Source organism: Dendrobates tinctorius, unplaced genomic scaffold (assembly GCF_039654945.1).
Source record: "Dendrobates tinctorius isolate UK_male_01 unplaced genomic scaffold, ASM3965494v1 ptg000011l, whole genome shotgun sequence".
Classification (NCBI taxonomy): Eukaryota; Metazoa; Chordata; class Amphibia; order Anura; family Dendrobatidae; genus Dendrobates; species Dendrobates tinctorius.
Window position 1 is genome coordinate 100857542 of NW_027361679.1, and position 25827 is coordinate 100883368.

At 41.4% G+C, this 25827-nt stretch overlaps 1 protein-coding gene across 19 annotated transcripts in view; it reads left to right on the forward strand.

Moving 5' to 3' along the window:
• ADGRL3 (adhesion G protein-coupled receptor L3) overlaps positions 1 to 25827 on the forward strand; it is a 948965-nt gene that overhangs the window by 222018 nt on the left and 701120 nt on the right. For all 19 annotated transcript variants that reach the window (XR_012220302.1, XR_012220289.1, XR_012220304.1 and 16 more), the window contains exon 4: positions 8405 to 8618. Coding sequence is in view for 15 of the 19 variants with exons in the window: in XM_073545473.1 (XP_073401574.1) it covers positions 8405 to 8618 (214 nt within the window). In the remaining 4 variants the exon portion in view is untranslated. The remainder of the gene's footprint in view (positions 1 to 8404; positions 8619 to 25827) is intronic.

The window sequence follows — 25827 nt, forward strand, 5'->3', positions numbered from 1 at the left end:
TGAATATTAAAGTCCACCCTCTTCCCCACCCAATCAAAGTAACCAGATATAGAGACTTGACTACTCAGTAGCTAATCTACCACCTTAGGAGGCCTTGGGGCATGTTGTTAGAGGGTGCATCAGGCTTCCATGGAAACCTGATGCTCCAAAATAGAAAGTAAAACAGAAGCAGAAGGAAGACACAGCACCCTTCACTGGTTCCAGGAAAGGTATACCTTCAGTAACTGTCACAAACACCATCCACTTGCTGCACACGTGACTTGTATGTGACCTTAAAGAGGGACTCCACTTCTCACACTTACTCCCCCACTTGCTTATCGCAGTAGTTTGACAATGAGCTATGCGGACCCTAATGCCAGTTCATACATCCACACTTCTTTCTGCCACAACTCGCCATTTTGATAGGCCAGCAAGACACCTACCTTGGGTGACACAATAGTATACAAGTACATCCAACTTTCCCAAGCACCTGATAGCTACTTTATATGCACTCTGGCATACACAGGTTAACACAACTAGTCTATACTTTCCCTTTTCAGGTTTGTGGGTACTTTTAGCGCAGCAAAGAACAAACACATACAAGTTTAGTTTTAATATTTAAAAGAAGTAAAAAAAAAAAAACAACAAGAAGGAGAAATAAAAATACACACACAAGGCAAAAACAGTACAAAAGAAAAAGGTTAAAAGCAGAACTATTGTATGGATGGAATCTGTTAGACCTTCTAGCGGAGGAGATCACCATGGAAATTTGGACAGATCTACAAGTATATTGCCTATCCAGAGTCTGACAATGAGGTGTTCTTTATGAGATATTCTAAAATGGCCAAATTCACAGCCCTGACACATCCTCCTGGTCAAGTGAGAGAATGATGGCTAATTGTATGTGTGGATGGATGTGTGCAAAGACATACTTCTAATTTGGGTCATACTTTCTCAAAGAAACCTCCTGGTGGATTAATATAACTGTCATATTTCTGATCATATATTCTCTATCCAAGACCCATCAAAATTAACTATCCATAATTCAGTAATTCGATTTTACATTTCTGTATTTTCCCAAGTACTAAAAATCCTGATGCTTGAACCGATAGAAATTATTATAACCCCCAATCACAGAAACAGTATACAGTTATGTGCCAAATAATAGCAGTCTAACATCACTAATGTGTTTAATTAACGTTTTTGGCAGAAAAGATCATACAGCATTGGCAAACAATCATGACTAGGTGTAGCTGAGTAATGGGCAACCAACAGAATAAACAGTCATGACATGCACACTGCTAATTGGCTGTAATAGACTCATTTAATGAAAGGGGGTGTTCTAATTAATAGCAGTGCAGAGTTCAATTAATGAGATAATTCTTTCTGTGAAGAAACAGGTGTGAATGATGGCCCTTCTTTAAAAAAGAAGGGCAGCAAATGTTGTACCTGCTGGTTTTAGCTCAGAGAGTAAAATGGTTAGTTCCAGACATTGCACCGAAACAGAAAGAACTTTGAAGAAGTTGATTGGAGAGGGGAAAGCATGAAAAGAAGTGCAGAAAATAATTGGCTGCTCTGCCACAAAGATTTCCAATTCTTTAAGATGGCAACCAAATCCCAAAATACGTGGTAGGAAAAGAAATACTACCATCCGCATAGATCATAGAATCACACGAATGGTAAGCAAGCATCCAATGATCAGCTCCAGGGCAATCAAAGTAGATCTTCAGTTACCCGTGAGTCCTGTAACCATCAGAAGAGGCCTACATGAAGCCAAACTATTTGCAAGGAACCCTTGTAAAATACCATTGTTGAAAGAGAAATGGTGTGCAACATCCTATGGACAGATGTGAGCAAAACTGTTCTTATTGGGTCGAAGAACCACAGACAGCTTGTGAGATAACCCATAAACACTGAATTCAAGCCACAGTACACTGTGAAGACTGCAAAACATAGAGGTGCAAGCATAATAGTTTGGAGATGTTTCTCATACTATTGAGTTGGGCCCATTTATCACATACCAAGCACAATGGATGTGCTTGAATATATTAAAATACTGTAAGAGGCCATGTTGCCTTATTCAGAAGAAGAAATGCACTTGGCACTTGATATGTACTAAGATGTTAATGGCCATCAGGAACCCATATTAGTAGCCTGTCTTTAAGGAACCTTTAAGATATTAGACAGTAACAGTTCAGCTCATATTAGCCTTGTATTTTATGTAATTTTCCCAACACCTGGACTGCATAGCTCCTTTATCAATGTTTAGTGGGAACGCATATGTTTATAGTATCATCCAATTGCTGCAGTTTCGTTATTAATGTTTAGTGAGAAATGTCGTGTTTATAGTATGGTAAAACATTTGGTACCAGGAGAACTTTTTGGCATGATCTGTCTGGTGATGTATTTGTCCAAGGTTGATTGACTGGGGAGTTGGCCACTCAGCTATGTTGGACGAATAGAACTTGTTAGGGCTTGTGTAATAATTGGTTACGCAAGCATTCATTTCTAAACAATACATAAGCTGGGGAAGACTTCAGCTAAGACAGAATCCCTGTTAACCTGTGGACTAAATGGGACACCCATGATGCCACAGTGTGGATCCCAGGAATTTCTCTGTCTTCGCTGTTCTGCTTCTCACAGCTGATATTCCCGGACAGATAATGCTCTATTCCTGGTGAAGTTTTTCTTGTGCCCCCTGCATCTGCAGTCCATTTATGAAGTGCCCAGAGGGTGTACAGCAGTGAGTAATGCTGTGCATTGCTCTGAAGTCTTGAAGTGTCTCTTGCAAAGCCCCTTGAGCCCCCCTGTCTCTTTCTCCCTGCAGTCAGGTTAAAAGTTGAGGGGGAGGGGCCGATTACAGCACAGTGACAGTGCAGGACGATGCCTGCAGCTCTGTATGTCTCCTCCTGAGTCCTGATCATGGCTGCTCCTAGCACTGTCCTGAGAATGGATATGCCTAAGTGAAACCACAGAACCTGGTAAGAGCAGCAATAACAGGTCAGAGAGCAGTGATTTACTCACTGTGGTCCCAGAGCTCTGTGCTGATTGCTGTTGGATCAAGATCCACAGCCACATACAGCAGCGATCAGCATCAGCTCTGACCACAGTCACTAATCCCTGCTTGTAATGTGACAGGGTGACCTCCTGTCACTACTGTCTGGGTGACACAAGACAGGGATATTGTCTGCTGAATCAGGGGATTTATGACATAGAAATAAATGAATTCCCATGTGAAATAATAAGGGTAAACCATACATATATATATAGTACAGGTGTGCATAGTAATCAGCATTTTTGGTGCATTTTTTTTTTTTGCAGCCAATGCCTGCTCTCTTGGCAGTAAAAACACTGCTTTCAGAACACCCATTTTTTAGGGTATGTGCAGACGATCCGGAAATGGCAGCACTTTGGACGCAGCAGACATGTGCTCCATCTAAAGTGCTGCCATCTTTTGAACGCAGGTGATTCCGCTTGTGTTCATTGAACCGTGCGGAATCACAGCGTCCAATACATTGTACGGGTGAGATTTCTCTTGTGGAGACTCTCATCTATGCAAGATAAATTGACATGCTGCAGTTTGGAAAGACGTGCTGCATGTCTGTCTCTGCGGGTGAGGTGCGGGCGTATGTGGATGCATAGTGGACTTGGAATTTCTAGAAATCCCCTCCACTATGCTGTAACATCTGGTCGCTGCGGGTTGGACGCTGCGGATATACGCAGCATCCAGAGTTTACTGACCGTGGACACAGACCCTTAGAGCTTTTGCTGTTTTTTTTTTGTATAGTATTCATTTTGTCTACAGTACATGTTTAATAAAGTTAGTTTTATTCACCAAAAACACAGCGAAAAACAACGTTGCGACATTTGCAGCTTTTCTAAAACTTTTCCATTGCTTTCTACGGGTCAAAAAAATTGCTGAAAGAAGTGACACGCTGCAGATTTAAAAAGTGCTGTAGTTGTGAAATTCAGTCAGGAGAAAATAAAAGGGTGTGAGGAGATTTCTGAAAATCTCAGTCTTTGCTTGTGCTTTATATGCTGTAAACTTCTTATTTGCAGAAGAAAAAGCTGCAGAAATTCTGCCTATGAACATGGCCAAGAGCGACTTTTTAAAGTGCCAGCAAAACATGACATTTCTGAAATCTCCTGCATGCGCTTGTTTTTTTTTTGACTGAATTTCAGAACTGTAGCGCTTTTTAATCTACAGTGTGTCACTTCTTTCAGTGTGTTTTCACCTGTAGAAAGCAATGAAAGAATATAAGAAAGAAAGCTGCAGATATTGCAATGGCATTTTTCACAGCAATTTTTTAGGTGGTTTTGGTGAATTAAACTATTAAGTCTCATTTACATGTTCAGTACTTGGTCAGTATTTCACACCAGTATTTGTAATGCAGAAACAGCAGTGGAACAATCAGAGGAAAGTATAGTAGAAACACGTCACCACTTCTGGATTTCTCACCCTCCTGGTTTTGGCTTGCATATACTGATGTGAAATACTGACCGAATACTCAACGTGTGAACATGGCCTTAAACATACTGTAGACAAAGCAAATATCTTCACTTTAAAAAAAGCTGAAAAAAGTGTAAAGAACACCAGAAAACAAGCTGAAAAACAGGTGTTTTGAACGCAACATTTTTACTGCTAATAGAACAGGTTTTGGCTACTGAAAAAAATGCATGTGAACATAGCCATAACGTTTCAGAGTAAGACTATCTGTGGTGTTACATAGGACTGCAGGTGACATCTGCTACATTATCTGTTCTCAGAGTTATTACTGCTCTCTCTGGTGTTATATAGGATGAGGTCACAGTCCTGTGACTGGTCACGTGAGTCGGGAGGGCTTCTGTTCTGGAGTTGTGCTGTGCATAGAGGGAATTGTATGGCCCTTCTGAAATGACAGGTGGGTGCGGCGGCTGATTTGCAGTGCGGGGAAAACTACAATCCTGCAGGTGGGAGTGTCAAAATCGGGATTGTCCCGCTGGATCCAGGACAGTTGGGAGCCCTGCTGTGTTAAAAAAAAATTAAGAGGGGGTTGGGGGACAACTCTTTGTCTTGGGGCTTGGACCTCCCAATCTTTTCTGACCCTAGCAACGCTCCTGTGTAATGCTAATAGTGGCAGACCCATTGGCTGATATAAGGCCCCTGAATATGGGGGCTATAGTGCCAGCACAGGCCCCTCTGCCACCTGTATCCGTATCCTGCTCATGTAATGTAACCTATATGTGTGATTTTACAATGTTAGCATTTGGGGCCACACTTTAAACTTTTGCCTAGGGCCCCACTTTGTCTAAAACCGGCCCTGCAAGAGGGCAACATCCTGCTTCCAGACCGACAAGATGTTATGAAGTGGCCAACTCAATCCCCAGACGTCAATCCGATTAAGAATTTATGGAGTGACATCAAAAATGCTGTTTTTGATACAAAACCAAAGAATGCAAAAGAAGTATGGAATGTAGTGCTGTCTGCTTGGGCTGGAATATCTGTTCACAGATGTCAGATGCCGCACAGATGTAAAACAGTTATCATGAAATAAAGGTTATACAACTAAGTAGTTCAGTGATTATCAGAAAAGCGAAGTCAGTAAGCTAATTTCGGTTTATACTGTAAATATTCCAGTTTTTAAATGAAAATGCAGACACGGCTGTATTCTTAACAGCTTATTATTCCCTTTCCTTCATTTTCAGATTAAAAATTGGTATTTTGTTCATGTTTTCATTTGAAATTGAATGTGCAGTGCTCCCAGTGCCTTTGTCTTCTAGGTCTACTAGGACGCCTCTGAGCATCACGCTGACAGGAATAATACACTGTAGTACACAAGTGCAGCAGCGTAATATATGAGCGATTATGGTCAGGCAGGATCATGTCACGCTGACAGGCGTAATATACTGCAGCAAGGAAGTGCTTGCATGTTATATGAGCTAAGAGGACCAAATCCCACAGTGAGACTAAAAATAAGTAAAAAAATATATATATATCATGTTTAAGACTATAAACAAAAAATAAGAAAAACAAATACTGTTCTCTATTGAAAATGATTTATTATGTAAAAATATAAAAAGTAAAAAAAAGGATACAAACTATTAAATATTCACATTATTTAACTCGCACAGCAAATGCCATAATTTAGGCTGGTTTCACACTTGCGTTTTTTGCACTGTTTTTTAGCGCAAAAAACGCATGCGTTTTTTCCCCTATACTTAACATGGGTGCGCTTAGGTGCGCATACACATGCGTTTGTACGCGTTTGTATGCACATGCGTTTTTTTGTAGTGTGCGTTCAGGTGCACAAAATGCATCCTGTTGCATATACTACATAAATACTACATGCATGCAACATACATACTACATATATACCACATGCATGCAACATGCATATTACATATATACCACATATATACTACATGCATGCAACATACATACATACAACATATATACTACATGCATGCAACATGCATACTACATATATACCACATATATATTACATGCATGCAACATACATACATACTACATGCAACATACATACTACATATATACTACATATATACTACATGCATGCAAAATACATACTACATATATACCACATGCATGCAACATACATATATACAACATATATACTACATGCATGCAACATACATATATACATATATACTACATACTACATGCATGCAACATGCATACTACATATATACTACATGCATGCAACATACTACATATATACCACATGCAACATACATACTACATACATACTGCATATATACCACATGCAACATACATACTACATACATACTACATATATACCACATGCATGCAACATGCATACTACATATATACTACATATATACTACATGCATGCAACATACATATATACTACATACAATACATTCATACAATACATACATATAGACATACAGTACATATAACAGAGTACATACTCACCATCACTTGTCACTTTGTTCCCCGAAGCCATTGTCATCTGTGGAATAAATATTAAAATAACAAACCACCAATATACTTACCCCTGATCCGCAGAAGTCCACGAGTGTCCCACGACGATCTTGCATGGAGAACAGCAGCATCAGCTGATGCTACCGTTCTCTACGGGCTCCAGGAATCCAATGACGGGAGGTAGGTATCCTTCCGCTCTGTATTCCTCCGCCACTGTAAAAAAAAAGTCCCTAGTCTCACTTTATGGCATTGCTGTGTGAGAAATTTCCCACGCAGCTTTTGATCACATGACTGATATCACACAGGTCCTGTTGGCTCACAACTGTGCCGACTCTGCAGGTGTAGATAAGGTGGACATCCTCCCACCCACTCTTTAGATGTCCACATAAAATTAGCCCATGTTTGCAACTTTAATTTAACCCTTGCTACACGTAGTGTGCTTGAGAAAAATACTCTGGTTTCACATCACTGACGCCTTTATGTGCAGTGACACATATCTCCCCTCTTATACCGTGCCAGTGATCTTGTCACAATATATATATCCTGATATGAAGAAAAAATTGCAATTATTTTTAATACATCTAATCCAAAAACATGATTTAAACAGTAGATAGTTTTCTGATCATTTCTTCCCTTTAAGCAACTGATGCTCACATGTCTTTTATATATATTATATATATATTTTTTTTAATAATAATTTTATTTCTATAGTGCCAACATATTCCTCAGCAATTTACAATAAAGCGGGGACATATACAAGCAATAAAGATGATACAAAGTAGCACATATTTTAACATTTAAGGGCCTGTCACACTAAGCGATATCGCTAGCAATATCGCTATAACTTGTGACGTTATAGAGATATTGCTAGCGATATCGCTATGTCTGATACTTAACTACAACCCGCTCCCCTGCTGGTTATCGCTGATCGCGCGAGAACGTTCAGGACCGCTTCTCGTCGTCAGCTTCCTGCGGCGCTTCCTGTGGAGAGACGAGCGTGGAGCCGGGCGGGAGGACGCAGGATCGCCTAATGTGACAGGTAAGTAGCGACCCCCGACCCCTGCGATGTCGCTAGTGAGATCTGCCTGTGTGGCAGCTCACTAGCGACCACTTAGCGATGTACCAGCGATCCTGACCGCGTCATATCGCTGGTACATCGCTAAGTGTGACAGTACCTTAACAGAAGGAGGGAGGGCCCGGCTCACAAGCTTACAATCTATGAATTGTAACTAAGAGCACAAGTAGTTATTAGAATCTCGTCAGATTGATGGGATCCTGTGATTTGTAATGCTAGAAATGTTTTAGAGAAAATAAAGCTGGAGTCTCGCTTGCTTCGTGAAGTTCACAATATGATCCAAGTGTTCCGTGCAATCCAACCTCAGGAACGCGTGAGTTGTGATTACCTGTTTGTTGCTGACCAAGAGTTGGCAACCTCCTCCTCCACTCTGTTGTTAATATTGTTTTTTTTTCTTGTTTTAGCTTTCAGTAGAGCTCCAATACCTATGGCAGTTGTTCGAAGAGAGTTGTCATGTGAAAGCTACCCTATCGAGCTGCGCTGTCCAGGAACTGACGTTATCATGATTGAAAGTGCCAACTATGGAAGAACAGATGATAAAATCTGTGATTCAGATCCAGCTCAGATGGAGAACATTCGATGTTATCTACCAGATGCCTACAAGATAATGTCACAGAGGTATTTTCTTGTTTTAGTTTTTTGTACTGCTTTACAGTTCACTATCTCTAAACTTACTGTTTGTTCTTCTTGACTATAAAGCTGGAGTCACACATAGCGACTTACCAGCGATCCCGACAACGATATCAACGTGTCTGGATCGCTGGTAAGTCGCTATGTGATCACTGGTGAGCTGTCACACAGACAGCTTCACCAGCGATCAGCACAGCGAAGCCGAGCGCGCTGCACATCGGGTATCCAAGGGACGTGCGTCCCTTAGATACCCGATGTGTATGTTAGTTACCAGCTCCCTGCATCAGCGCGCTGGTAACTAACATACACATCGGGTATCTGAGGGACGTACGTCCCTTGGATACCCGATGTGTACGTTAGTTACCAGCTGATCGCTTGTCTCACGCCTGTCACACGCAGCGATGCATGCTGGCCAGCGGGAGATCAGCGACGAAAGAAATGTCCAGAGGTTTCTTGCAGCAATCAGCGATACCGGCACGCTGATTGCTGTCACACACAGCAATCTCGCTGGTGAGATCGCTGTTACGTCACAAAAGTTGTGACTCAGCAGCGATCTCGCTAGCGAGATTGCTATGTGTGACGGGGCCTTAAGGGTTTGTTCACCCTGCAGAAGTTCCAGTATAAAAAAATCCTGCTCAAGTGTGCAGTGGAAGTCGCTGGAGAAAATATCTAGTCTGATTTTTGGATTTTCACTGCAGATTTTCAGTTTTAACTCCTGTGCCTCACACAAGGGATAGCCACATTTAATGGGGCTAATTTGCACGTGCTCACCCGACATAGTTCCTACGCTAAATTTTGGAAATTAGGTGACACGTCAGTTATTATTTTACCACAGCGTGGATTTAAAGTCCATTGTGGAAAAACATAAATTTCATGTGAATTTTAGGTTTGAATATGTACAGAAATCCAAACCCAAAATTCAGCCACGTAAAAATAATTGTTAGCGGACATATTTTTCAATCATAATGAGATATTTCAAATATGAATTTGTGCAACCCAAAATGGAACATCCGAGAAAAGGTTTTAGTTGCCCAATTAGGATTGATTCCTGCTGGTTTACCCCTTTAACATGAGATGCCCCTGCACTCACTCCTTAGAAAGAAAACACAGCAACAGTGGTTCTGCTTCCCCCGTCTCGTTAATACTAGTTCAAAACTGCCGCCAAACTTCCTTCAAGTGATTGGGACTGGTTGAAATGCTGGGAAAAAAGGGAAAGGCTGCAGTGCTCAATCAGTACCTCATCATCAAGTATGAGAATTTAGACCGCCCTCTGCTCATAAATTGATGGCATATCTTATTGCTAACATGAGAATTCCAACATTTTTACATGCATATTTTTCTATCTATATTTTTCCTTTTTTTTGGCTTTTGTCTTTTTTAGGGCTCGATCACACTAGCATATAAAAAAAAATCGGTCCCATTCTCATCCAGAAAAGTGGAGCAATTTTTTCTCACTTGTCATCCATGTGCTGTTCGTATACAATCCGTTTTTTTTTAGGCTATGTGCACACGTTGCGGATTCGTCTGCTGCGGATACGCAGGGGATTTGGCCCTGCGGATCCGCAGCAATTTTCATGCGGTGTACAGTACCATGTTATCCTATGGAAAACAAAAACAGCTCTGCACATGCTGCGGAAAATTCCGCACAGAAACGCCACTGTTTATTTTCCGCAGCATGTCAATTCTTTGTGCGGATTTCGCAGTGTTTTTACACCCATTCCATTCTAGGAATCCGCAGGTGTAAAACGCAGGCGAAATCCGCACTAAATCCACAGTAAAACGCAGGCATTTTGACCTGCGGATTCTGCAGATTCCGCGTAGAAAAATCCGCACACAAATCCACAACGTGTGCACATACCCTTACTCTGCGGCTATTTATCATTTATTGGAGCATTTACAGTTTCCCATCTTACAGAATTGCAATGTACAGTCATATGTTAAAGTTTGGGCACCCCTATTAATGTTAACCTTTTTTCTTTCTAACAATTTTGGTTTTTGCAACAGCTATTTCAGTTTCATATATCTAATAACTGATGGGCTCAGTTATATTTCTGGATTCAAATGAGGTTTATTGTACTAACAGAAAATGTGCAATCTGCATTTAATCAAAATTTGACCGGTGCAAAATTATGGGTACCCTTATCATTTTCTTGATTTGAACACTCCTGACTACTTTTTACTGACTTCCTGAAGCACTAAATTGGTTTTGTAACCTCCTTGAGCTTTGAACGTCATAGCCAGGTGTATCAAATCTTGAGAAAAGGTATTTAAAGTGGCCACTTGCAAGTAGTTCTCCTATTTGATTCTCCTATGAAGAGTGGCATCATGGGCTCCTCAAAACAACTCTCAAGTGATCTGAAAACAAAGATTATTCAACATAGCTTTTCAGGGGAAGGATACAAAAAGTTGTCTCAGAGATTTAACCTGTCAGTTTCCAATGTGAGGAACATAGTAAGGAAATGGAGGAACACAGGTACAGTTCTTGTTAAGCCCAGAAGTGGCAGGCCAAGAAAAATATCAGAAAGGCAGAGAAGAAGAATGGTGAGAACAGTCAAGGACAATCCACAGACCACCTCCAAAGACCTGCAGCATCATCTTGCTGCAGATGGTGTCACTGTGCATCGGTCAACAATACAGCGCACTTTGCACAAGGAGAAGCTGTATGGGAGAGTGATGCGAAAGAAGCCGTTTCTGCAAGCACGCCACAAACAGAGTCGCCTGAGGTATGCAAAAGCACATTTGGACAAGCCAGTTACGTTTTGGAAGAAGGTCCTGTGGACTGATGAAACAAAGATTGAGTTGTTTGGTCATGCAAAAGGGCGTTATGCATGGAGGCTAAAAAACACAGCATTCCAAGAAAAACACTTGCTATACCCACAGTAAAATTTGGTGGAAGTTCCATCATGCTTTGGGGCTGTGTGGCCAATGCCTACACCGGGAATCTTGTTAAAGTTGAGGGTCGCATGGATTCAACTCAGTATCAGCAGATTCTTGACAATAATGTGCAAGAATCAGTGACGAAGTTGAAGTTACGCAGGGGATGGATATTTCAGCAAGACAATGATCCAAAACACCGCTCCAAATCTACTCAGGAATTCATGCAGAGGAACAATTACAATGTTCTGGAATGGCCATCCCAGTCCCCACACCTGAATATCATTGAACATCTGTGGGATGATTTGAAGCGCGCTGCCCATGCTCGGCGACCATCAAACTTAGCTGAACTGGAATTGTTTTGTAAACAGGAATGGTCACAAATACCTTCATCCAGGATCCAGGAACTCATTAATAGCTACAGGAAGCGACTAGAGGCTGTTATTTTTGCAAAAGGAGGATCTATGAAATATTAATGTCACTTTTATGTTGAGGTGCCCATACTTTTGCACCGGTCAAATTTTGTTTAAATGCAGATTGCACATTTTCTGTTAGTACAGTAAACCTAATATGAATCCAGAAATATAACTTAGTCCATCAGTTATTAGATATATGAAACTGAAATAGCTGTTGCAAAAACCAAAATTGTTATAAAGAAAAAAGGTTAACATTAATAGGGGTGCCCAAACTTTAACATATGACTGTATCTGTAAATATCGGACAATATACAGATGTTTCGTACGGCATGTGATTTTTTGCTGACGCCGAATATGGTTGAGAAAAAATACTACGATCCGCACTGCCTCGTTGAATAACATTGGTCCGAGAACTATCCAATTTTTTATCAGCTTGTACTCGTCTAATTTATATGCGATTCTATGATTCTATGCGATTCTACGATTCTATGATTCTATAAACTTTTTGACAGTTAGAGTGATCAATGAGTGGAACAAGCTGCCACGAGAAGTGGTGAGTTTTCCTTCAATGGAAGTCTTCAAACAGAGGCTGGACAGACATCTGACTGGGATGATTTAGCAAATTCTGCTTTGAGCAGGGGGCTGGACCAGATGGCCCAGGAGGTCCCTTCCAACTCTACGATTCTATGATTCTAAGTGTGAGCGAACCTTAAGGGGAATTTTTCTTTAAAGAAATAAGTTTTTGTACCTTCTGTTTTGTTGTTTATGCGTTTTTTGCATTTGTAATATTAAAATTCATATGATTAATAGATTAAATAATTTCAAGGTTCTCAAACTGTGAAAAATTGAGAAAAATGACAAAAAAGCCTAAAAATATAGGCCCTGATTCATCAGGACCAGCATGACCGACCCCAGTTTATCAAGACCGCATGCCCCTTAATCAATCTGGAGTGTCTAACAAGTGGGATACACCTCTGTGTGTGGCACAACACAAATCTTACTCTAGTTAGGGACTGTAGTAAAATTTCTTGGATAATGTACGGCGCAGCTCGTCATTAAGTAGCTGATACTGTGGCCTCATACCCCTGTCCTGCATAGCTATACCAATTTTGATGGAGTTGGGCAAAACTTGGGAAAATGCCAAAAGCTGCAAAATGTTTACCAGCCCAACGTTAAGCAAAGATTCTGTAACTTTGCAAAGTGATTAACGCCAGAATTCTGGTATAATCGCTCTGATGAATCAGGGCAATAGTGTTGCACCTAGAGCATGCTGACAATCAATCCAAAACATCTAATAATTTTATTAGCTGTTTTGTATTATAATTGTATAATTATAATACAATATGATTATAGAATTTTGTATAGATAATTCTCAGCTAATTATTAGATTAGAATCAAGCAGTGATCAGATTCCAGTTATGCAGGATAAAAGGCATGTTCCAGGCATGGTGGCTCAGTGGTTAGCACTGCTGCTTTGCAGCGCTGGGTCTAGAACGCCAAAGCATTACTGATAGGGAATTTCGATTGTGAGGACAGCGATGCTGAGGACAGTAAAACACTGTGGAAATTAATGGCACAACATAAATGTGTAAGACAACATAGAGTGAAGAAATGACATGTAATAATGAAAGCCCTAGTTCCCAACTGATAAATCCCCTTTGTTCCATGGCTGCCGCTCCCGTCCAGTTTTATTTTATGACTTTTTATTACTTTATGCCATTCCCCAACGGCCCTGTTAGTTCTTATCATAGCAGACACTTTCAAAGAAATTATATCATTGTATCGGTGTCATGTACTGACGCAACTTAGAACAGTAAATTCAACCCAACTTACCATGCCGATTGTAGGATTTTATAAAAAAATAAATAAGAGTAGACCTGTGGGTGTATCCAACTTACCGATACTCATTAGAAATGGGCCAGTTGCCTATAGCACATGTCAAATTACTGATTACATTTTCCAACTTGTACTAGAAAAATAAGAATTCTGAATACAGAGTGGGAGAGAAGTGAATATTCATTTCTCTTAAGTAGAGGGCACACGTGGCTGCCGGACAGCTGCAGGAAACTGGCGGCTGCGACTACTGTGCCCGCTATTACAGAGACTGCCAGAACAGTGAATATTAATTTCCCTTTAGCAGCAGGCACAGGCTTTAGCTCAAGCAGCTACTGCCTCCGGAAACCCACTGCTCTGCCTCTGCTGCTCCCCCTCGATCTTCTGGGACCCTGACTCGGCTAAAACCGAGGTTTGAGGTCACTCTCTGTTGTTACAATTTAAAGTAGCCAATGGTTGCCATCCAGTGGGCGTTACATTTATGGCCATTCATTCAGCAAAGAAAGATTGGAGAGGGGGTAATTACGTAGCTAAAATGTCTAGAGCAGAAGCACGGAAAACCTATGCATTTCAGACCATATAACCAGAGGTACTAAATGCTGAGGTAGGGCAGTTTCACACATCAGTGGCTCCGGTACGTGTAGCGACAGTTTTCTCACGTACCGGAGACACTGACACACATAGAGCCATTCTTATGAATGGGTCTAAGCACATATCAGCGTGTTTTCATGGGCTGTGTGTAAATACGCTGACATGTCCGTTTTTGTGCGACAGCATGGATCACACGGACCCATACAAGTCAATGGGTGCGTGTAAACACGTACCGCACACGGATCACGTCCGTGTGCAGTCTGTGTGTGATCCGTGTGCGTCAAAAGCTTTGTGAGTGATACGTATTCACACGGACACCACACGGACACCACACAGACGTGACACACGGACAGCACACGGATGGCCTACGTCTCCACTCGGACACGGATAGCTCCGGGACCGATTTCTCCGGTACCGGAATTATCTGGACATGTGAAACCGGCCTAAGAGGTATTGTTTTATATAAAATGTGTCAGTATAGATCATTTCATCTGATTGTGTCACAACTGCTGCACCCAGTAAAGTAAGTCAAAAATCACTGGAATCAGGGTCCTTTTAGTACATTACGCTGCTCTCAGATGAGGTAACAAAACCTGCTGACAGATTCCCTTTAAGGAAAGTATCCATAATATCCCCCCTTTCCTCTCCTTTTTCAGTTTTTTTTTTTTGTCACTAGAACACACTTAGAGCGACTGCAATGTGACTCCATTTTATTCCGTCCTGACCGCAGTGAGGCCATTACAGTGAACATGTTGAAGTTTTATATGTCATAGTTATTGAGTGATATCGCTTGATATTTATTGCATTAATCAAGTTAATGGTTTATTTCTTTTTTAGGATTACAGACTCAGTCAATATTGTGTCAGCTATAAGGCTGTATAAAAGTAGGGGAAATACTATATCATTAATCTTTTACCATTGAATAAGGAGTGTAGGAACTCTCCAAAACACATCTGGCTTATAATCGCCGGAACCCAGTTTATAATGCTTTATAAATCTTTAGTGCAAATAGTCAAAGAACAAGTAATGGTTGGCTCAAGTCATGGAACTATGTGCGTAGTGGAGTAAGTTGGACAAACTACCCCTGAGGAAGACACCCTGTGTCGATATGCGTGGGGTTCCACTCCCACGATGGATTGTATTTTGTGCGCATAGGGTCATTTATCCCACCTAGTGCTAAGTATTGTCTTCTATCTGTTCTTTGACTTGCCATCTTGCCAGCTATTATTTAACTCATCTTTTTTTTGTTTTGCACTTTTGCTGCCTTTTTGATATTTTGCATGGACATGTGATCTGAGGACCTTGTGCATTCAGCATAGTGTGTTTATGGGATAGGAGACACATCTGCATTTTTATTGTTATTTATGTACTCTGTGCTTTTTTCAATTTGTGCTTTACTTAGCTCACAACTGCTCATAAGGCCCATTATTTAGCACTATTGTAATTTGTGCCTTATTTCATCTAAAACTTGCTCATGGAGTCTATCATCTAGCACCATTGCACTTTTTGTAATAAAATTCCTTGTATACTGTATATATAAACAAAAATTTTCTTTGGTGATCACTGTTTCTGCATACCCCTTTTCTTTTTCTTTCCTATGCGCATGTGCAGCAGCAGTAATGGACAGGGACAGTGCATATCTTTCACAGCCCACGGTGAAAATGTTTTGAGCACCACAACCACGAACATGACAGACGTTGAAATCTCAACTGTTAGGCACTACATCTGGTTCCAACACTATTCCAATACCAGGCAATGCTTATACGTTTCCTACTACACGCCCTCCATATCCTTCTTAATGGACATGAGCCAATTTCCAACAGCAACATTGCCCAACGAGGCATCCACTCGACCAGCCTTTGTTTTTTCATTCTTTTAAGGTTAAGCTTTGCCATGCCTTTCTAAAAGCATGTGAGCATGGGCTACCAGAACCAAACCAAAAGTTGCTCTTCTGCATCAAATCTCACTCTGGATGGCTTCACCAAAAATATACTGAAAGAATATGGTGTCTATGGGTAGGGGAGTGTGTCTGGCCATTTTAACTGTTGTTACATGGCAAAGCACACCCTTTAGGATTTGCAAAAACAGAATAGTGTGCGTGAGCCACAGCTTGATTTGTAACAGTGTACAAACATGGACAAAATTGTTGATACCCTTCTGGTAAAATAGGAAAAACCCACTATTATCACTGAAATAACTTGAAACTGACAAAAGTAATTTTCAATTTAAATATACTAAATACTAACTACTGAAAATCAGACTCTGCTTTTGAGTTTTGGTTCAAAAGAAAAATGTTAATAAACAAACTAATGAAAATGGCCTGGACAAAAATGATGGTACCCCTAGAAACATAAGGACGTGTTACAGTACAGTGTGTCCTGTAATTAGCATAACAGGTGTCTACAAACTTGTATTCAGTCAGGCTGCCTATCTACAGGGTGAAAAGTAGACACCGTGCTGTTTGGTATCACAGTGTATAGCATGCTGTACATTTATCAATGGAAGATAAGGAGGTAAGGAGAGAGTTGTCTCAGAAGATTAGAAAAAATATTATAGATAAGCATGTTAAATGTAAAGATTATAAGACCATCTCCAAACAGCTTCATATTCCTGCTACTACAGTTGCACATATTATTCAAAAGTTTAAGGTCTATAGGACTGCAGCCAACCTCCTTGGACATAGCTGGAAAAGGAAAATTGATCACAAATAATTCAAGAGCGGAATAATACATATGGTAACCAAAGATCTCAGAACAAAAGATTAAAGGTGAACAATAAGGTCAAAATACATCAGTGTCAAATCAAATAATCTGTTGCTGTCTTGGACAAGGTGATCTTCATGGAAGACAACTGAGGAGGAAATCATTGTTGAAAGTAAATCATAAAAAACGAGACTGGAATTTGCCAAAATGTATACGGACAAGCCACAAAACTTCTGGGAGAATGAGACAAATCTGTAGCTTTTTGGCAAGGCACATCATCTCTGTGTCCACAGACCCAAAAATTAAGCACCTAAAGAAAACATGGAGGAGGATCAGGTTGTAGCGCCAACATCACTGCATGATTCCAATCCTTTTCTCCCCCTGCATAGTTCTTGGCATGCACTTTCTCCTGCTGCTGCAGTCTCCCAGGGTCTGCGCACATTTGGCAGAACCCTGTGGAACCGCCCTTAGGGTGCACGAACCCCCAGTCTCTTAAGAAGATAGCTTGCACTGTCCTATAGGGTCTCCAGCCAATGTCTGGGAAACACTTATTATTTAAGGCATCTCTACCTGTTGGGAGGTGCCTGAGCCATCTGTTCTGTCTGTTTGTCTGCATGCTTGCTATTTGTTAGGTCCCCTTTTCTTGTATGCCTGAATACCAGCCATGCCTGCCAGTACCTGATGTGTCCACTTGTATGCCAGCTGAGTCTGCAACTACCTGTCCAACACTTGCTTGTGACAGCCATACCTGGACTTTCCAGCTTCCTACCCAGTTGGAGGTCAGCTGCTGTGTGTCTGTGGTTTGACCTGGAGTAGCACCTGGCGTCCCTCTGGAGCCAAGTCTAACCACACCACCTGGGGCTCTAGTGAAGAGTCAGTTGTTCGCCTAGTCACGCCACTTCAGGCTCTCCTCGGTACATGGCACAGTGGTTCCCCTACCACGTGCGTTACACAGGTTATGTTTTGGGACTGCTTTATTGTACCTGGCACAGGGTGTCTTAACTCAGTGCAGGATGCAATGAAATCTCAAGACTGTCAAGTCATCCTGGATTGAAATGTGCTGCTTAGTGTCAGAAGACTTTGTCTGAGTTGCTAGTCATGGGTCCTCTTACAAGATAACCACTCACAGCACAGTTGAAAACATCCAAGAATGGCTAAGAGCAAAGTATTGCTCTATTCTAAAGTGTCCTTCAGTGAGCACTGATATAAGCCCAATTCAACATCTGTGGAAGGAAATGAAACATGCCATCTGGAGAAGTCACCCTTCAAACCTGAGACACCAAAATACCTGTGTACAGGTACAGAAGCCTCATTGAGCATTACAGAAATCATTTGTTTGCAGTTATTGACTCAAAAAGTTGTGCAGCAAAATATTAACTTACGGGTACCATCGTTTTTGTCAAGGCCATTTTAATTACGGTAGTTTGATTCTGTACATTTTTCTATTGAAGCACAATTAAAAAGCAATTTCTGATTTTCATTAGTAGATATTTAGTCAATTATAAATTGAAAATTACTTATGTCAGTTTGAAGTTATCTTAGTGACTTTTGTGGGTTTTCTTACTTTAATAGGAGGGTACTAACAATTTTTTTCCAGGTGTGTAACACAAAGGAATTTAGCACTGCATTTGTTGTGAGTTGCTTAAAGAAGCCCTCCCATGAATATTTTTAGTCATTAAATGTTTGTATACATGCATGTAATGTAGTGTGAGTTTATTAATATACTCATCTACAGCCGCTCTCTCCGAGATCCAGCATTGTTATTCGCCACTTTTCCAAAGTAAGCCTATGAAGCATCAGAAAGAGGCTCCATAGACTTACATTGTAGAATAGAAATATAGCATAGAGTAAGCATGCAAGTCTGAGTTGGGGTGATGTCACTGAGAAGAGGAGCAGAACAAAGCTGAATGGAGTATATTAATACACTTGCACTGTACATCATACACATATACACACATTTGATGGAAAACAAATTTATGGGAAGTGAATGAATATATCCTGTGGCAGGCAAACTGGAGCTTGGGTTGCTTTGAAATCCAGCATTAGCAGTTGATGAGATATGCGTGTCATCTATTGAGGCCATTTGAAGAGAATATTAAATTTGTCAGTAGGGACAAGTGTGGCAACAATAATTTATTCCCCTCCTATTTATATTGGAAAAACATTCACAATGATGCCACAAGAGATGGAGGAAGGACCGCAACTCCTACTTGTTCATTGCCGCCCTTAGGCTGGTGGGGAACCTAGTTACATGCAGCAGGATGTAGGTAAGGGTTAGGAAAAGGAGCAACACAAGGTGAATTTGGATATTGAGTTACCCCAGGCACAGGCAGGGGACAAGGGTGAAAGTGTGAAAGTAATGATTACAATGTCGTGTTATGGGCCAACAGGCGTATCATTAGGAGAAGGAAAAGGCATAACTATTGTATAGCCCTGATTTTAGACCCTTTCTGTAAAAGCAAAATGGGGACATGTTTTTCAGTTTCCGAAATTGAGTAAAAATTAGAATGTGTTCCATTCTTTGTGAAGCTTTCGCTGAATAGATGCCTGACTGACTGCATGTCTGACCTGCACACCCCTCTACGCTTCCAGCAAAACCATCATGGAACCCGGGGTCAAAAGACTGGGCCACTGGTAATAACTGGCCCATGTTACCATAGACATACTGCTTTGTCCAGCCTCCAATGTACTGTCAGAGAGAGCATTAACTTTGGCAGATTGTCTTACACAAGTGTAAAAAACCCTACATTTGATAAAATTAATCATTCATGAATAAGTACCGATTTTCAGTCACCTAAGTCTGATTTCAAATGTGAACAATTAGATCGTGCCGCACCATCTGCCTGCCTGTCCATTATGTTCGCTACTATTCTGTGGCTTCCAGTAATGATGCCCCTACACAGCTGGGCATGTCTTGCCTGTCCATTATGTTATATTTATACTGTGCTGCTGACTAGCAATAGCTATAGCCAGTGGCGTACCGTCAATAGTAGCAGACCAGGCAGCTGCTATGGGGCCCGGATGGGTGAGGGGGCCTGCGACGGCTGTGTTCCCCCTGCAGAACATGAGCTCACAAGAAGGAGTTAAGATGTTGCTCCTTGGGAGGAGGGAGGAGACCCAGCCATCTGTCAGGAGGTGGATGAGGTGTGTGAAGGACTTTGGCTTCCTCCCTGTGAATTGTGACATGACATTGCTTCTTCAGTAGTGATGTGTCTTTCGTGAATGATCCTATTCAAAGAGCCGGCTCCCTGCTGTGAACGAAATGAGCCAGCTCTGCAGGGAGAACAGCCGAGTTTTTTGTTTTTTTTTCTGGCTCCTGGCAGCTTCAGCTTAGTGAAGCCTGACTGTGACTCATCTGGGGGGAGGAGCGGTCAGGAGAGGAGGAGATGTGGAGTTGTGGGCTGTAAATAAATGCACATGAGTTAACCCTTTAGTCCCAAATATATCCTGCCAGTTCCTCCATGGCATATATGGTATGTGACTATGTGTAGTAGTAGGAGGGACTCAGCACATTGTTTGTCATCATCATCATCTGCAATGACCTGTGTGTTACATTTAGTCCCAAATAAAGATACACTTCACTGTCCCCTCATCCCTGGCATATACATACAGTACATGGTATGTGCAGGAGAAGAGACTCAGGAAATTGTTTGGTATATCATCTTCTCATAGTGTTAGGCCAGGTTCACATTGCGTTAATGGCCCTGCGTTCAACGGGATCGTTACATAGCGGCACTAACGCACCCATTGGCCGCAATGATACTAACGCATCCAAACGCATGATGCGTTACTTCATGGCGCACCCCCAAATGCTGCAGACCGCGTTCCAGGGTGCGTCATGAAGTAACGCATCATGCCGATTTTGGATGCGTTAATATCATTGCGGCCAAAGGGTGCGTTAGTGCTGCAATGTAACGGATCCCGTTGAACGCAGGGCCAGGAGGATTCAGGACAACACTACAGGGAGGAGGATAGACGACGTCAGTTGTTGCTGCTAAGGGCTCATACTCACTTGCGAGAGAGTCACGTGTTTCTCGTCTGAGTCTCTCGCATGGAAACCTGGCACTGCCGCAAGTACTGGGACTGAAGCATGCAGCTACATGTATTTCTATGCAGCCGCCCCCTCCGGTCCGAGTGCCGGCGGCAGTGCAAGGTTTCCATGCGAGAGACTCGCACGAGAATCACGCGACTCTCTCGCAAGTGAATATGAGCCCTAAGGGTAGGGTGAGTAATGTAAAGTGATTTTAGGTAAAACCTGTGGAGAGATCTAGGTCCAGCTCCAGTCAATATATAGAGTTCAGCTGGTTTCACACTTGCATATTTTGGCTGCACACGGATCCGTTTTCGTCACCACTGACTTTCAGTGGTGACGGATGGGACTTTTTTAAATTCGTTTATTAACCAAGAAAGAGGAACCACATGTACATTTATGCATACACCAAAATAATACACATGCATTTTACCAAAATAATTGTAAGTGAATAGCAATTGACACATTAAATTGTTTATACAATTTAGTTTCACAGGTCTATGAGTTATTGCTTAGATAATGAATTATTAAACAGATGAACAGAAGCATTGTCAAGCTCTATATCTTGAAAGTAAGTACATATCACAAAAGCACTACCAATCTAATTAAACTACAACCTAACACGCTGCCTAGTACATTATATAATATTAAAAAAAAAAATTATGTGATGCCATAAATACATCTCGATAGATTCCAACTATAACAGTCACGGTGGTACCGAGCCTCCACTCCCCGATTTAGTGAGATGAGAGGAATTCCATCTATCCCAGATTTTATCAAATTTGCCCATACAGCCCCTGTTTTGATAAAGTGTTCGCTCATATGGGATGACCGAGTTCACCAGGTCAATCCAGGCTCTGAGAGAGGGGTTTGACCCTCCCATCCAAAGTAACGCCAGCACCTTCCTAGCCAAGAAAAGTGTTTCACATAGAAAAATCCTAACATAGTGTCCCCAATTCTCCTCATCTAGCACCCCGAATAAACAAACTAATGGACTAAGAGGAACAGGAATTTGCACTAAGCATGTTAGCAATGATGTTACTTCAGACCAGTAAGAAAGGACAAATAGGTCATCCCCACACCATATGTACAAAGTTTGCTTCCATTGTATGACACCTCAAACATTCCGAGGATTGGAAACGACCCATCCTGAAAAGTCGCGATGGAGTTAGATTTGACTGATGTAAGATATATAATTGAGTCATTCTATTATTAATAGATGGAGACACTTTAGTTGGAGATTCAAGAATCTCCTCCCAATCCTCAGCCTGAGCATCAGGAATGAGATCTTCCCACTTCCCCCTAATTGTCATTATAGCAGAGTCAGTTCCTGCCGACAACATGTATGTGTAAAGAGTAGAGATAAGGCCCTGAGGGCCTTGGGATTTAAGGATTCCTATTAAAGGGAGAGATGAGATAGCTTGGGTCGTACTTGAATACCATAAATGTGAATGGACAGGTGATCTGAGTTGAAGATAACGCAAGAATTGGGATCTAGGGACATTATATTTAAGTTGGATTTGTTCAAAAGACATAAGGATATTACCTTCATACAGGTCTTTTATTAAAGAAACACCATGTGAGGTCCAAAAGCCAGCGGACAGGTGGTTCAACAGCATCGGGAAATAGTTATTGTTCCATAGTGGCATTTCAGCAATGATGCCCTCAAAGCGGATCACTTTTTTGATCTGTGTCCAGACCGACTTCGCGAAACGGAGTAGAGGTAACAATCGGGGGGGGGCATTATGTTTATCTGTTTCTAAAAAACCTAACGGACAGTCAATCTCTGCAGCATGAATGAGATGATGTTCCGAGTTATGTCGATTATTTTCCGGCATCCACTTACTCAAAGCTTTAATTTGTCCTGCCAGATAGTGTAAATAAAAATCCGGCAGTTACGCTCCCCCCATGCGTTTAGTCCTCTGCAGAGTGGATAATTTAAGCCGGCAACAGATAGGGGAAGTTTACTCCATGAGGCGAAATTGAGTTTGACCAGTTCCAGTAATGGGAAGATATTAAGTTGTAGGTCAAGATCACTGCTTTTAGATATAATAATTCCTAAATATTTAAAGTGAGACACTATGGGCAAAGGGGACAGAGAGCTAAGATGGGTCACAGGGGCCAAGAGAGAGGGGCAAGAGAGCAGACTTATTCCAGTTGATATAAAGGCCGGAGTATTTACTAAATTTATCTATGGTAGTAATCACATGTGGCAACGTCTCGTCCGTTTTATCGATAAACACCACCATGTTGTCAGCGTATAAACCAATATTATCTAGACGATCTGCTATTTTTATACCTCTAATATTCGGAGAGGCCCTCATACGTATTGCTAGCGCTTCTATAGAAAGGGCAAAGAGGGCCGGGGAGAGGGGGCAACCCTGGCGCGTTCCCCTAGAAAGAGAAAAGGATTCTGATATGGAGTTATTTATAACTATACGAGCTTTAGGTTTTGCGTATATTACACCAATCCATTTTTGGAATTTAGCACCAAAGCCATATCTTTGTAAACATGCAAACAAGAATGGCCATTCAAGGGAATCAAAGGCTTTAGCTGCGTCCAGGGACGCCAGGGCCCAATTATTATCCGGTACCAGGGAGCTATATTGAATCATTGACTGGACCCTCTTGATATTTATAGAGGTGCTCTTACCGGGCATAAAGCCCGTTTGGTCCGGGTTTATAAGATCTAATATTACTGAGTTTAATCTAGTGGCCAGAATCTTAGTGAAAATTTTATAATCTACATTTACCAGTGATATGGGGCGATAAGATCCACAATCAAGGGGGTCCTTCCCTTCTTTCTTGAGAATGATAATATTTGCTTCATAAAAGGAGTCAGGTAAGCAGTCCCCCCTCAAGATCCCTTGAAATACTTTTAGAAGAAGTGGTGCCAGAATATCTTGATATTTTCTATACATTTCAACAGGGAACCCATCTGGTCCAGGAGCCTTTCCAGAGGCCAAAGCCATCATAGCATTTTTAATTTCCTCTATAGTAAAATCGGCATCCAAAAAGGCTCGCTGGAAGCATCCAGTGTGGGGAATTCTATATCTGATAGGTAATTTAGGCATTGTGGAGTATCAAGACCACTCGTTGAATTATATAATGTTGTATAATACTCATAAAAACAGTGAAGTATATCTTCAGTTGAAGTCACTGTTGAATTATGCAATGTTCCGATCTGGAGTATGGTGTTAGGTGTGTTATGCTGACACACCATAAAAGCCAAAAATTTACCTGCCTGATTCCCTAGTTCAAAATAGGATTGCCGAGTAAAAAATAATTTGCGCTTAGACTTGGTGTCCACGTGCTAAGTATATAGCCTATGGGAAGTGAGTCATACCACTCTATTCTCATTAGTCTGGTTAGATAGATATGCTGCTTCGGAGTCTTTAAGTCGTTGTTCCATCTCGTCATCTTCCCTTGAGGTCATCTTTTTAATATAAGAGATCGTAGAGGACAAACATCCTCTCAAATACGCCTTAAGGGCATCCCAAAACAGATTAGTATCCTGGGGTTCAGGGTGAGACGAGATGATACAATCTAATTGGTCAATAGTTCTGTCATTAGAGCCTATCAATTTCAGCCAAAATGGATTTAGTTTCCAAAAGGTATTGTTTTGATCAGCCAAAATTAAGTCTAAGTATAATCGGTCTATGATCTGAAATTCCTTTGTTACCATGTTCTATGTCAACCACCCACATCACTAAGCTACTGGAACCAAATATGTAGTCTATACGGGATAGAGTACGTTTAGTAGACGAGTGACAGGTGTATTCCTTTACCCCGGGGTGGCGCATCCTCCACAGATCCAACCAACCACTATCCTCCATAAACAGCGCCAGTGAAGAGGGAGATGAGGGTAAAGAGGAGGTCCCTCCAGAAGTCTCTCTATCCAGTCTAATTCTATCGAGACAGTCATCCTTAACTAGATTAAAGTCCCCCATACATATAATGTGTGCGTCAGGATAATTGTGAGCAAAGCTCATTGCCATCTGAAGAATTGACATATTGTCTGGGCGGGATTGTATACACATAATATGACGTATGTCTTGGAGTTAATCAGTGCGCATACAAAAGCAAAGCGGCCTTCTGGGTCTCTTCGAGCCTCCCTGACCTCCCATCTCAAATCTCTATGTATCAACAATGAAACCCCTCTCGAGTAGCTAGTATGAAATGCGTGAAGAAACCACTGTACCCATGGCTTCTGTACATGTCAGGCTGAATCCCTGGTGAGATGGCGCTTAATCTGGGAAAAGACCTTAATTCTCTTGCGAGGAGTCCCAAGACCCCTCACATTCCAGGTCATACAGACAATTTCAGAATCCATGTCCCCTAATTTAGGTATGAGATACCGTATGATGCGAGTGGAGTTTATAGGCAACACATAAAGATCTTTGGCAGCAATATCTATACAAACTACAAACTAACAAGAAATAGAGAACAATAAGAAGTTCAAAAATAAAGGAGCAAAGTCCTGCGCTCCTATCATACATCCAACATGGGGATACCCTCACTGGAAACAGTGTCCGGTATGGTTGTGAAGTCGGATGCCAGTGGAAGGAGCTCCAATGCTACAGTTCTTCGGATAAATGTCAATTAGCTGCAAACATATCAGGACTTATTTCCACGAGATCCCGTGTGAGAGCATAACCATTCAGCTGCCTCCGCTGGATCCGTAAAGAACATGGAAGAGCCCTCATGGACAATGCGTAAACGAGCTGGATATATCATTGAGTATAAGATGT